The sequence below is a fragment of the Rousettus aegyptiacus genome, unplaced genomic scaffold (genome assembly GCF_014176215.1).
Source record: "Rousettus aegyptiacus isolate mRouAeg1 unplaced genomic scaffold, mRouAeg1.p scaffold_m13_p_1, whole genome shotgun sequence".
NCBI classification, from domain to species: Eukaryota; Metazoa; Chordata; class Mammalia; order Chiroptera; family Pteropodidae; genus Rousettus; species Rousettus aegyptiacus.
Window position 1 is genome coordinate 35,283,465 of NW_023416284.1, and position 14,036 is coordinate 35,297,500.

The 14,036-nt window shown below is 53.9% G+C and overlaps 1 protein-coding gene across 4 annotated transcripts in view; it reads right to left on the reverse strand.

Annotated features, from left to right (window-relative positions):
- Positions 1-1,226: 1,226 nt before the first annotated feature.
- The window catches only part of GLIS1 (GLIS family zinc finger 1), a 211,144-nt gene continuing 198,334 nt past the window's right edge, over positions 1,227-14,036 (reverse strand). Inside the window, exons 8-11 of one of the 4 annotated variants that reach the window (XM_016120330.2) lie at positions 10,530-10,683; positions 5,752-5,930; positions 4,963-5,130; positions 1,227-2,571 (exon numbers count right to left, since the gene is read on the reverse strand). In XM_016120330.2, coding sequence (XP_015975816.2) covers positions 2,414-2,571; positions 4,963-5,130; positions 5,752-5,930; positions 10,530-10,683 — 659 coding nt within the window. In that variant the 3' untranslated portion in view covers positions 1,227-2,413. Of the gene's footprint in view, positions 2,572-4,962; positions 5,131-5,751; positions 7,888-10,529; positions 10,684-12,216; positions 13,979-14,036 lie in introns of those variants that run through there. The other 3 variants (XM_016120328.2, XM_016120331.2, XM_016120332.2) reach the window with 3 other exon arrangements.

A 14,036-nucleotide genomic window follows, 5' to 3' on the forward strand; every position in this document is an offset into this window, starting at 1 on the left:
CTCCTTTTCTCCCTCTCTCTGTCTCTCTGCAATTAAATGCGATCCAACTGCCAGCTCTCTGTGTGTTCTGCTCATGGCCCGGCCCCTTTCATTATTAATAGAAATATGTCTTCATTGTACAGCTTAATTCTGCTTATCTGGAGTGGATTAAGTGCGTACAATGACATGCAGTATTGATTCCTGAGCATCCTTGTTAAAGGAATTTTGCCACGACCTAATTAGTTCCATAAAGCCAGTGGGGGATGGGACGGGACAACAGGAGGGGGCATCGGGGCCTGGGTGGGAGTCAGAAGCCCTGGGTCCTCATCCCAGACACTGATGTTCTGGGTGACTTTGGGTCAGTCCCTCCCCGCTGGGAGCTTGGACAGGGCCTGCTCTGGGAGGCTAGGGCTGGGAGAGAAGGTAGGAGCCAGGTGGCCCTGAGTCCGTAAGGGACAGGCAGTGCAGTGGGTGAGAGCATGTGCTCCGGAGCTGGAGGCTGCGGGTTCGAATCCCAGCTCTACCACCCGCTGGCTGTGCCATGTGGGCTAGTTACGTCGTCTTCCTTCAGTCTCTGCATCTGTAAGATGGGGTAACTGTCAGGCTCTGGGTCTGGCAGGAAACAGACGGCCCTTTGACTGGGTTAGCTGAGAAGAATGTATGTAATAAAGGGGCTACACACAATGGTGTGGGCAGGGAGTCAGGAAAACCAGGGACAGTCTAGTGCCCTGCCTCCCCTGAAAGCAGGAACAATTTGCCCCCAGCCCATACCCGAAGGTGCGGACAGGAGCTGCTCTGGGGAGTGGGCCGTGTAGAGAGGGCTCCTTGACCTTCAGTGGAAGACACAGCCTATCCAGGAACCCTTCCTGTCCCCCTCCACCCCATGCCAAGCTCATAATCGGCCAGAGGGAAGGAAGCCCCAGTCACAGTCCCCAAAAGTCAGCTCTGCACCTGAGGGGTGGACAGGAGTTGGAGAGCTGAGTCACATGGAGCAGCACATGCAGGCCTGGCACAGAGCTAGCCCGGCATGGTTAGGTGTGATCACAGCATCCCTAGATTATGGGGAGGGTCCAGGTATGGATCATAGGATCTGTCACCGTGTGGCTCAGTGGCCTCTCTGAACCTTAGTTCACCACCCCCCCTAAGAAGGAGGTTGGCTAGACCTTTCCATCTCACTTTGGCTACCTAATCCAGCCACGCGATACCAAGAGGGGAGAGAAAGACCCTCCACACGGCTATTTCCAGATCACGGGACGGCCCGACAGACAGTAGGGATGCAGTAAATTCGATCTCCCTTGCTTTGTTTCACTTCAGTAGTGACAAGGCAGGAATTTTCCTTGAAAATTTTTTTTTACCAGGTGCCCTTCTGGGTGACTTGGTGAGGCACAAAACTGTCCAGGGCACCTGCACAGGCCTGGATGGTGAGTCTGTTCCTGGTGCTGGAGAATGGGGAGGGAGACAGGCAGAGGAGAGTGGCAGCCCCATGGGAGCCTTGGTGCCCTCAGAACTGACCTCCTCTGCCCTCCCTCCCTGGCTTTGCGATGGGACTCTGCGCAAACGGTGCGCCCTGCACCCTGGCCTGGCTGCAGGAGCCTTGCCTCTGCCCCCCGCCTTCCAGAGGCCACTTGGGCTCTGTCCCTGGAAGGCCTGGACTGCCCTCCCATGGCCTGCCCTGTTTACCCAAAGCCAGGACAGAACTGAAGTACGTTTTTCCACCCGCTGAGAGGTCAGTGCAGAGAGCAAAGTTCTGGGTCAAATGCATCTGGGTTCCAATTTCAGTGCTGGCCTTGGACTGCTTGCCTGCCAATGGAGATAAGACTGCCTTTCGGTGAGGTTCCGGGACTAGTACTGGTGTCTGTAAGGCCCGCAGCATGTGGCAAGAGCCACGTGACATGGGCCATGTGACGCAGGCACCCATTCCCACTGGAGGAACCCAGCGCCCGAGCTAGTCTCCACGTGGCCTTCTGAGCCCCTCACGCTGGCTCCGTTACACATTCCTCCACCGTTCTCCTGATTTCGGCCTCTAGGCTGAATGACTAAGCAGAACCAGGCCCCCAACTCTCATTTCCAGTTTTTAATGTTTTTCTTGTAAAACCAAAAATATAAAACTCGCAGGGGAATGGAAAACAATTTCTGTACATTTTACATACACGAGGTCTGTGATTTTTAAAACCACTAGGGAGAGAAAAGGGAGACGACAGTCGGGGGAACATCACAGGTCACGGACCCTGACGGGTACCTCCGAGTGCCTGGCTCAGGCTCGGACGATTGCTTCCGGCCAGTGCTGGGTGGCCGCTGCAAACCCGGCACCCTGAGTGCGTGGAGAGCTTTGGTCTGGCTGCTCAGGCTGGGTGCTCCGAGGTTGGGAAGACGCGGTGGGTGGGCAAGGCAGCATCTGTGGTGGAGGCCGGACAGGCAGGAGCGGGGCCTTCCTTCAGGTGTCCGTGTAAATGGAGGGGATGTGACTCAGGCAGTGGTCAAAGGCCCCGTTGGGGAAGAAGCTGCAGTCCTCGGGGCCGCTGGACACGATGTCTTCAGATGGCTGCGGCGGCAGCGCCGTGGGGCATGGGGCCTCAGCTAGGGCCTCGTAGCCTATGGGTGTATTGGACGGAGGGGACAGAATCTGGGCTGGAGAAATCGGGGGCTATACCTTGTCATCTCTTCCTGGCTTCCAGACACCACCCTCCTGCTCAGGGCCCCTCCTCACAGCGTTCCCTTAGCAGGGCCTGCTCTAAGCTCTCTGCCCTTCCAGGTAGGGGAGGTGGGTGGTTGGTGGGGAGAGGCTTGGGAGGAGGTGCCCTAGGCCTTGCAGTTCCAAGGGGCCCAGGGCAGCTGTGAAGACAGGCACATGCTGGCTTCCACGTGGCCTGGGGGGTCTTTGACCCAGTGCTTGACTGTGGGGCAGAATGGGTGAGAGCAGGGGTACGGAAGTGGCTTATCGCAGCGAAGTGCTGGGTGGCCATTGGGGCTGGTTCCCCCCTGGCAGGAGGACCCTGCCCACCCTACTATTTCAGGTTCCTCTACCCCACCAGACATAAGAAACCTAAAGAAGGGGGCCAGCACTCACTGGGCACTTACTAAGAGCTCGGTAAAGCCACATCTCACTTAAGCTTTGCAAAAATCCTAGGAGGCGGGATTCATCATCCCATCGCACAGCTGAGAAGCCAGGCTCGGAGAGGGCAAGATACTTGCCCAAGTTCATACTGCTGGTAAGTGGGGGACCTGGGCTTCGAAGCCAGGCCCATCTGTCTCTGAGACACCTGGCTCTTCCACTGGACATGCTGTCTCTGAGTGGAGTTCCTGCTCAGAGGCCCTCAACCCCAGAGGGGCCCGGAGAGGCTGGCTTGTCTGGTCCTGGCCTTAGGGCTCTGTGCCTGAGCTATTGTCATGAACTTCCATAGCCTAAAACAGGTGGGCCTCAGTCTTCCCATCATGCAATGGGATCAGGCTGAACTATTCCTGAGGCCTCAAGACCACACCTTGTCAGCTTGAATTCAGCCTTGTGTCTTTTCTCAGTTTGGTGTGGGCAGCTGAGTGGGGCCTGGAGTAGGAACTGGCTGCTGGGCTGCCATTAAGACAGCAGGAGAGAGGGGAGGCCTTCCCCGTGTAGGGGCATGGAAGCCCCTTCTTACCCCCTAAGAACTATTTACTTCAGGCTTTGCTGCTAAACCAAGAAATCCCGCCTTGGGCTGGCGGGGGCTGGGTGGAGGACCAGGCAGTAAGAGCCAGCTGTGCTAAGGACAGCAGCCTGGGCCTAATCGCACACCAATCCATGTGTGTGTAAACCTGGAACACACCCACCTGTCCCTGCACACCCTGTGATTGGGCACGTATCTGCGTACAAAGATAGGGTCATGGAATGGGGAGCACACGTGGGTGCACATCACTGGGGTCACGGGACAGGGAACGCGGGTGTGTGTGCACAGATGGGGCGTGAACATCAGCACAAGCACAGTGTGAGTACGTGTGTGCAGACATGAGCACATGTGCCCTGCAAACTCCTGACACTTGTAGGACTCACAGTGCTTCGAACCCACCTGTGCTGGCCCTGCACACACATGCACGCAAAGATGCATCCCACAGACACGTGAAGAAAGAAGACATACGCAGACATGGGAGCATGTGTGTGCACAGGAAACATGGGCCCACAGCTTTGTGTGTGCGCATCTGTGGCCTCGACGCTTGTCCCTACGTCCTGACCCCTCCACACTCAGAGCCGCCCAAGGGGCCTCTAGGACAGGGTCTCAGGCTCCCCTTTGTTTGGGGATCCCATCCTGCCCAGGCCTTGTAGCTTCCAGCTGGACCTGAGCTCCGGGGCTTGTCTTGGGGAAATCAAGGGAATGTCCAGCCCCACCCACCTGTGCCCTGCTCCGACTAGGGCTGGTCCTGCTGATCTGAGCCTGACTCTGCCATGCACAGCCCTCCTCTCTCACTGAGCTTCTCCACCCCAGCCAGAGCATTACCTGGGGAAGGCCCAGGGGCCCTGTAGGGGACACAGACAGAGCACAAGGAACAAATGTGACCTCTAGGCTCTGTCCCTTCCTAGCAGTGTGGCCCCTCTGGGCCCCAGCTTCCTCATCTGTTAAATGGGAGTCAGTATTTGTCTCATTCCCTGCTGGATCTCCAGTGTCTACAGCCATGCCTGCACATAGTAGGTGCTCAGTAAGTATTCAGAGGGAAACATCAACTAGATTGTGAGCTCCAGTCTGACTCCTCTGTTTTTCAGAAACCTGCTGGAGTCCAGAGATGTATAAACCATGTGAGTGTGGAAGAAACACTAACTTTGGAGTCAGGCAGGGTGCGAATCCCCATTCCGTAGGATCCTGGGACCTCTCTGAAACTTTCATTCCCCCTCCATAAAGTGGGGATGACTCTGTCTTGTAGGGCTGTCCCAAGGCTGTGGGACAATGTGCATAAAGCACTTAGCATAGGGTTGGGCCTTTGTAGGTGCTCAGGGAAGGGAAGCATATAGAAGGGGCTTACCTGTGGCAGGTAAAGGTGCACTGAGGCTGTGATAGCCATTGGGCCGCAGGGGGTTGAAACCGTGGGCCTCCCCGGCCAGGCCGTCCCCGCTGGCTGCTGGCTCGGCTGTCCGGTAGCAATCGCCATAGGGGAAGCAATTCTGGATGGAGTGGAAACTGCCCTGGTACCCTGCCGAGGGAGGCCGCAGGGGCTGCATTTACACAGGGAAAGGCCCAGGGCAGGGAGGGGACCGTCCCCACTGTGCTGTTCACCACCCCCTTTCTGTCCTGCCCGGGCATGGTAGGTATGACCGAGAGAAGGGAGCCCCCAGGTTGGAAGGGGGCAAAGGTCCGGGGCCCCTCCTCCCAGGTGTGCCCTGCACGGGGAGGGGTCTGGGGAGTCCGCTTCATGAGGCTGTGCCTGACCCCAGTGATTCGTGGCAGCTGAGAGTGCTCTGAGGGAAGGGACTGCTGGCCCTCTACCCTCTTCCCTTCTTAGATAAGCACCCACTCACTGCTCCGCCAAGCAGCAGGCTGTCCCCTGCCTCTGCCAACGCTGTTCCCCCTGCCGTGCCCCCTGCAGGGAGAGCCCTTTGATGCCCTATCACTGCTCAGAACAAATTTCCTCCAGAAAGTGCTCCTGACTAGGCGTGTTGGGTCACCTGACTCTGTCTTCTCCCAGTGTGGCCCTCGGTGCTTGCTGTCATTCTGTTCCCCACCTGCCTCCCCTTGGTTGGTGTCCCTTTCCTCCTGGGAACCCTAGCAGGAGCCGATGTGTGTATATAAGAGAGGGCCCCTGGCCAGAGCTTACCTTGCGGGCTGGGCAGAGGCGGGGGTGGAGGGTTCTGGAAGGGTGGGTAGGGTGGCTTGCTGGGGAGCGTGGGGAAGGGCTGGCCTCCTGGAGAATGGCTCTGGGAGGATGGTGGCAGCGGTGGTGGCCCAAGCCCCTTCAGTGGGCTGACCATGGGTGACAGGAGGCTGGGTCCCAACCTGAAGACAACAGAGACAGCCATGAGCAGGACGGGGCTCTGGAGGCTGCGAGGGCCAGAGGTATGGCTACCATGCTTGCTCTCCTCCAGCAATGACGTGCTCACTAGCTGACCTGCTCTAACTTGCAACAGCAAAGTTAGAAGAGGAAGATTTTATTTCTGATTATTTTCAAACTGGAATTAAATTTTAAAATCCTTTGGGCTCTAAAAAGAAAAACTTCTCTTTGGTATTTAGGACTGACAGTCAGCAAGAAACACTTATATGCACGACTTCTGGAGTCCACAGAACTGTATTTAAAACTCCAGGTCTGCTCACTGCCCATGTGATTTTAGGCAAGATGCTTAATGTCTCTGAGCCTTGGTCTCCTCACAGGGTTGCTGCGTTCTCTTCCTGACACACACTGCAACTGTTATCAGCCAGGGCTAAACACCAGCCCCCTGTTGGACCCCGACACTAATCCTGTGTCTGGCTACTTGGAGGACGAACCCAAGAACAGCCGCACTGAAAGCGTTGGCAGTTCCTTAGCAGGAGAAAGTCGCCATTCAGTGAGCCTCTGCCCACCCCAGATGTTCCTGTGTCCTTCTCACAGACAAGAAAACCAAGGTTCAGAGAGGTGGCCTAAGTTAGTCCCAGCCACACAGCACTGACATATAAAGTTATGGGGAGGGTAAAATAAATAAAGCAATGTAGACAAAGCACCCAGTATCATGTCAGGTATATTAGCTACTCTGTGACTCATCATCATTATTATGAAGATGAAGGAAAAGAAAATTGGCAGGTAGGTCTGATGTCCAAGTTGGCTTCCATTCCCTTGCACAGTGCACTTTTAGTGACTTCTGCCTCCATCCCCGGTCATCTCTCCTCCTCTTGCATACATCTTGTGATGGGGGACTCACCACCTCCATTTATACAGAGTCTGAGGGGAAGCAGGCCGGAGCCTGTGCTCGCTGGAAGCTCATGTTCTGAAACAAGACTGCAGTGGCTGAGCTGTGCCATCACCCCGAACCCAGCTGAGCCCAGGTATGCCGTCTAACCGGACTGCACTTCCCTGTAGACCATGTTCCTTCCTCATCCTGCCTTCCTGGGGGTCTGTTCACAGGAACCAAAATGATCCTGGGCTCAGTTGGACTTGGGGGCCCTTGGGGCCAGGCTGAAGGCTCCTGGCCTATAAAGCATTTATGCACATTGCAGAAAGAAGGCGAGAGCGAGAGTTCAGTCTCCATTTTCTTGTTTGCACTCGTGGATTTGCTGGACTGTCCACATTAAAATATACTGCAGATGTCAGTGTCACAGCTGCAGGTGACCTCTGTAGGCTAAGCATGTTATCCTGGCCCATCCTCTCTCTAAGGAAGCAAGACTATCTTGAAACAGGGAGAGGAGATTTTGGGAGAGGTCAGTGGCTCCGTGTCTGTTCCTCTCCTGGGTCCCCGTCTGTTCCCTCCAACTTGGGCATCCTCCTGTCACTGCCCCTCCACTGCACTGTCACCATTTATAAAGAGCGTGCTGAAGGCAGCAGCAGGAGGGGCTCTGCTCTGGGTCCCTGGTCCCTAACTCAAGCATCTACCACCTGGGATGCACCGCGACAGTCTCCTCAAGTTAATGAACTGAATCTTCCTTAGGCCTCCATGAATGAATCCTCATTACCATCATCATTAATGCTTTTAGGGCTGTCAGGTGGGCCAGGTTCTTTCACTGTGCTCTATAAACCATGGAGGGCTGTACACAAGCTGTGTGCCCTCATAACCAGTTCTCCTGGCTGAGGCTGTGCCAAGGTGTGGCCAGGAGGGTGGATCCTCCTTCGGGCCTGCTGGGTGCTGCCCGCCTGCCTTTTGCCCACCCCGGCCTGGCACCCACATTCCAGCTCTTCCCTGATTTCCTGTTGGTCCGCTCCCCTGTAAGCGCCTTTGGAGAGGGCCAGGTGTCGGTCCTCTCAGTCACACGGTGCTCAGCGCTGGGCCTGGCACACAGAAAACAGCTGATAAGTACTAACAAATGGGTTTCTGAATTGCTCTGCCACAAAACCCAGAGATTAACGGCACTGCAGAATTAAGGAGAACCAGATCTGAAGGGGAAAAAACAGGCATTTCCAAAGTTTGTTTTTCCTGTCTCAAACCTGCCATAAATTCACATTTGCCACCTTCACAGCCAGTGAAATTAAACAGAACACGACTCTCTCTGCAGCAGACGTGAAGGCTGAGGTTACGCTGCTCTACCTGAACACTTTAAAAGGAAAAAAGATCATCTGGAGCTCCTCTTCTGAGTCATGCAAATGATTCTTAAATCAAATATTTTTGCTTCAATTGGAACCCATAAAAATTAATATAAAACCTCGCTGGCCTGGCAGACTGGGGGCTTCATACCTCGTACGGGGCCGAGGTAAAACACCACCCTATTCGGCGTCTTCCCTGAGCCAGAATAAATAAATTTGGTCATGAAGTCAGGCCCTCTTAGCATATTTTTGAGTGAATCAGATAATTCTGTCGAGCTATTTAAACGTCCCAGCAAACCACTGGGGAACTGCGAGTGGCCTTCCCTGTTGACTTTGGCAGGAAGGGGAGGCTGAAGGGGAGAACTTTTCCCCACCAAACCCCTTCTCAGGGGCTGAAAAAAGAAACCCATTCAAGCTGGGCCTGGGCCTGGTGTCAGGCGCGAGGGCCCTTCTCTCTGGCAGCCCAGAGGAGCCTGGGCGCCCAGCAGTTGCGATGGCATGAGCCCCAGCTCCCGCGGGCATGGCTGGGCAGGTGGGCTGGGGGGTCTGTCTCAGTCTTGTCATCACTCTACCTCTCATTGCAGAAATTCTCGATGGGCACTTATGCAGGCAGCAGGCAGGTGACGAATGAGGCAGAGCAGAGTACACAGGGCCGAGCAGGGCAAGGCCTCTGGCTTATTTTTCTTCGGTTGGAGATGTTTTGGGCTGGCTGGTGGGCGGATGGGCAGGTGGGAGGTGGGGCACTGTGCCCAAGGGAGCCGTATCAGGCGACACATACAGCATCAGACACGTGCAGGGATCTTACTACCTGCCTGCAAGAGGGTATTTTAATGTACACCTTACTGAGGCTCAGGGAGGACTTGGTTTTCTGGGTCTTCCTCTGCACCCCGTCAGGCTGCCTCTTCACGGTTCTCTACCCATTTATAACACAGTCTCACCCTGATGGCCCGTCCTCTCTCCACCAGCCAGCGTTTCCCTAAATCCTGCTAATTCTATGTCGCTAATGTCTTCTGGGGGTATCTCCTGCCCACACGCCAGCCATGGCTCAGGCTGCGATTCACCCCACATTTGATGCTGCCCCCAGCAATCTAGGCCCATGCTGCAGGGTGCATATCCTCACCCCTAAACCTGCCACATCACTGCTTAAGACTCTTCAGATGGAGTCCTGCCACAGACGTTGTGATGCGGCCCTGTAACCTCTCTCCTGAGCTTGTCACCCCACACGAAGGTTCCTGTTTCCTAGAACATACCAAGTTCTCAGCACGCTTGCCGACACTTGTTGCTCCTTTCTCCCGGCCTCTCCACGCAGCCAGCTCCTGCTTAACCTTGGAGGCCCGGCTTAGCGAAACCCCCAGGAAGCCTTCCCTGCCGTCCCGCTTCACTGCACTTAGTTCTCCTCTGGGCTTCCCGTCCCTTCTGCTTCCTTCCCTCAGAGCACTTGCCCTGTGTAGTCGGCCCCTGCAGGTGTGTCCACCTCCCCTCCTCACAGGGAGCTTCTCCAGGGTTGGGGTCATCGGTGGCCTAGGGCCTGCACACACCAGGCACTTAACAACTGGACACTGAATAAAAGGACGGGCGAACAGCAGGAGGAGCCCAGTTACGAGCCCCGGACAAGAATTTTGATGAGGAAGCCAGGCCAGCCCCATGCACAGACAGGGCGAGGCTGCGGCCTTGGGGAGGAATGGCAGGGGAGGAAGAAGACACTGGGGCCAAGCCTTGGCGAACAAGTTTGATCGGTCCTTCTGGTGATAAGCAAAAGTGGCAGGGGGCAGCGAGTAGGTCAAGGAAAACAGATTTCAGCAATATTAGAAGCCAGCAATTAGCACATTCACCATTTCCAGCCAATTAAGTGGCCATGATGGGAACCACATTGAATGTAGGAAGAGACTACCCCTTCCTCCAGTGATCCTGCAGGAAGGTCTCCTGGATAGCCCTGGCAATGCTCATGGCTGCGGTAGCTAGAAATGGTGGGGAGGGACAGGTCAGAACCTCTGCAGTGGGCAGTGGGCAGTCTGCTCACCAAATGCACGGTGTGAGCCACAGAGAAGCGAGAGTGAGGCTCCCAAGGAGGCCTGGGTGTGGCAGCCCAGAATGCAGGGGTCAGGTGGGGACACAGCGTCCTCCTAGGGCCACCCCCACAGAGGAGGAGAAGGTGCACAAGCTGAGGCATTAAGAAGTCTGGATGCCAATACCATCTACCTATGAGGCACCAGTGAAATCGTGCACACAAAATGTTTGGTTCAAATGCAATACACAGGAAGTGCTGCCTAAAAAATGGCTATTTTCATTATCGGTAATAACCATTTAGTGTGCGGGATGCCTGCCCTCACCTGCCTCTCATGCAGGTGCCCGCTTGCTGCCTCGAAGGAGGGCTAGCTTACTGTACATACCCATCCCTGGTGTTCTCAGCCGTGGGCAGAGGGGAGAGATGGTGGGAACTGGTGGTGGCGTCCAGTGGGTGGTGCCTGGATGGGACATCATGCGTGGGGGGCAGGATGCCTGACGCGAGCCCGTTATGGGGGGTGATGGAGCCAGGATACATGCCTGCAGGGAAGCAAACAAATATTGCTGGGCTTTGGCCACTCCCTAGAGATGGCTGTGGACAACCCAGGAGCTGGGTGTCTGCTTATGGGAGAAAGAAAAATAAGAAGGGGAACCAGCAAGGTTGTGTAAATAGAAGGTTAGGGACCCAGACAAAGGAGACGATGATTCTATTCTGCTCTTTTGAGGGCTATGAGTAAGGCTGGGTCCTACCCTGATGGCAGAGGTATGACAACGGGCTGTCAGAGGCTGGGGGAGTGTCTGGCTCTGAGTGTGTGTGTGTGTGTGTGTGTGTGTGTGTGTGTGTGTGCGCGCGCGCGCGCATGTGTATCGGGGCAGGGGAGTTGTATGGAGCGGGCTGCCCCAAGTCCCTGGGAAAGTTCTGGGAAAGAAGGGGTTTACCCTGTGTATTCCAGGCAGGGATCCTGGAATGGAGAGAAGCTTGAGAGAAGCAGACTCTAGCTCTAGAAGGCATCTGCAGGTTGATACTACCTTTTATCACCTTTTACTCCTAAGGGTCTTATCTTTGTTAAGAATGTAAGCAGGCTAATGAACCAAATCAGGACACTAGGTCAGGGTCAGATGTTGCTCCAGGGGCCAAATCAGGGATCTGAGTATAATCACTGAGCACAGTGATCCCTAAATGCCTTCACCAAGGGACCCCAACTAGAGGGGAAAATAAACTACTCTAGGACTGGAGTCTGAGATGGATCACAGCAAGAGTTGCAAATTTCAGACATTCCCTTATTCTATCTTCTTTAATCTTGCCATGTTTATTTGAATTTTAATAGAAATTGATATCATTTTCCTAGACATCGATTCATCAAACTGGTGCCCTGGGAGGACTCTGGGGACCAGGGGCTGTGCCCAGAGCTGCACTGATGTAGCGTCCACTTTGATTTTTCTAGCTCATGCTGGACCAGCTGTTACATTTTGAATTATCATTCTTGTCCTAATAGATCCAGACCTAGTGCTCTTTACCACCTAATGAGGGCCATCTGAGAACACATCACGATTTTTTTCATAGACACGGTAAAAAAGGGACTTTTATTTCCTCAGGTGGTTGAGGTTCCAGGGCTAGCCCATCTCAAGCTGGCCCCTCTGGCCCAGGTCTGCAATTCAAGGAACTACTACAAGGAGTTGAGCAGAGCTATGGCAGGGATTGCAAGCTCAATGTCTTAGGTGACATGACAGGGAGCAAAATAAGTAAAAGTACAAGAGTCAACAATAGGGAGTAGTGAGGACTGTGGCAAAGTGGAGAGACTATGCTCCTTAAGGCCTCTACATTCAAACTGTTAGGGAAAAAAAAAATGAAACACTGTGCCTAGGAGAATAAACAGTTTGCAACCCTTGGCCTGGAGTTAGAACAGCAGAAATCCTATGGATGGGTTATATTAGGTGAAATTCTACTCTTTAAAAAAAGTTTTATTTTTCAATAAGAGTTGACATGCAATATTATCTTATATTAGTTTCAGGTGTACAGCACAGTAGTTAGACATTTATATAATTTACGAAGTGATCCCCTCAATTAGTCTAGTACCCACCTGGCACTGTACATAGTTATTACAACATTATTGACTATATTCCCTATGCTGTACTTTACATCCCCACGACTAGGTGAAATTCTACTCTTACAATAAATGTGTGTTATTAACAACAGTTACTGTTAATTAAGAATGCGCTGTGTGTCAAACTCTTTTTCCACACTAGTTTAACCATCTTGACCACTGTTCACAGGGGAGATAATATGATCCCATTTTAAGATGAAGAAGCTAAGTCTTAAGAACATCAATGGTTTGTCAAAAGTCATACAGTGGGCAGCTAATCAGGCTCCCAAGTGAAACCAAGAGAAAATCACTTAGAGCCAGGTCCAGGAAGTAGCCCGGGGTTCCAGATCAGGCCGTGACCTGGATGTTTGGCCAGAGGCTTCTGGTTCAGGCTTCACTGCAGGATGGCTGTGAGACCCTAGGGCTCCGAATGGGTTCCTGAAGACCCTCTGCGTCTCAGCCTCAGTTCTTATCCTTCGCTGTCTCAGGGATCTTTGCTCCCATGGCAGCAGCCCCCGTACAGCCACCCATTGCCTCCCTCCACCACAGGTTCCTCCCCAGCTTGGTCAGGAAGGCAGCAGAGGGGATTTCTGTGGATGGAATTGGCTCAGTGCTGCTCACAGCGTGCTCCACTTACTACTCTCGCTAGCACTGCCTCACCTACCAGCTTGGACCAATCTGGGGGCCTGACAGCTCAGGCCTAGAATCCTGATAAATCCTGCTCCCTCTCCCTCAGCCATGCTGACCTCATGCTTCTCACATCCTCACTGCCTGTCATGGTACCCTGGGCCTTCTAAAGGAGGCCTGCCAGAGAAACTCCTGAGGGTTTCCTATGAAGGGAGCTTCCTATAGTTAGACAATGAAAATTCAATGTCACCTTCACCAGCTCCTCCCTCACCTTCGCCCCTCTGTTCAGGACTCTTATGTCCTAACACTGTTCAAATCCATTCCCCTGCTTTCCCCTGCCTTTACCCTCCCGGGTCCTGGTCCCCACCTGTACCACTCCTGAGGACAAACACATGATGGGCGTCTGAGTGTGCGAAGTAGGCGTGTTGAACACGTGAGGAGACAATGGTTGCAAATGAGGGAATCACCACATCGTGAGGGACAGCGGGAGTAGGGACACCACAGTGCCTGCCTGGCCTCTCCCCAAACCACTTCAGGCTGTAAATCAGCATCATCAATCATCAGCTGTGAGCGCTTAACCTCCGGCCCTAACATCTGTTCCTAACTGAGCTTCAGGCATCTGCCCAGAGGCCTGCAGCAGAACCTGATGGCCGAAGCTCAGGGGGTCCAGGACTCCTAGGTTTGCCTGGCTGGTCCTTCTCTCCCTGCTGTGCTGGAAGCTGCTCGAGGACAGGGCAAAGAAAGAGCATACAAGCCTGTACTTGATGAGGATTATGTTAGTTAACATCTATATGTACAGTCCTTAGAATGGCTCCTGCACATGCTTGGTGGAGGTTGGCTGTTGCACCATTATGAGATGGATGAGTACTTACTCTTCTCATCACCATGAGCAACAACAATAATAATGATAAAACCATCAGCCACATTGGGTTTGTATAAATGATCACATTTGTTGCCACAGCAGGTCTTGATGGGGTGGGGGACTGAAGCCCAAGGCAGAGAAGACACCGCTCGCTCACTGTCGGAGCAGGCCTGGGCAGGCGTGTTGTTCTCCCAGTGCTGCCTCATCAGTGGTGCTGTCTCAGAAATTTCGTTTCTCATCTGTAGCGTGGACTCGCTGTGGGCTGAATGAGATGATGTTTGTAAAGCGACTGGCCCAAGTGCTCAAGAGGTGCTTATTGC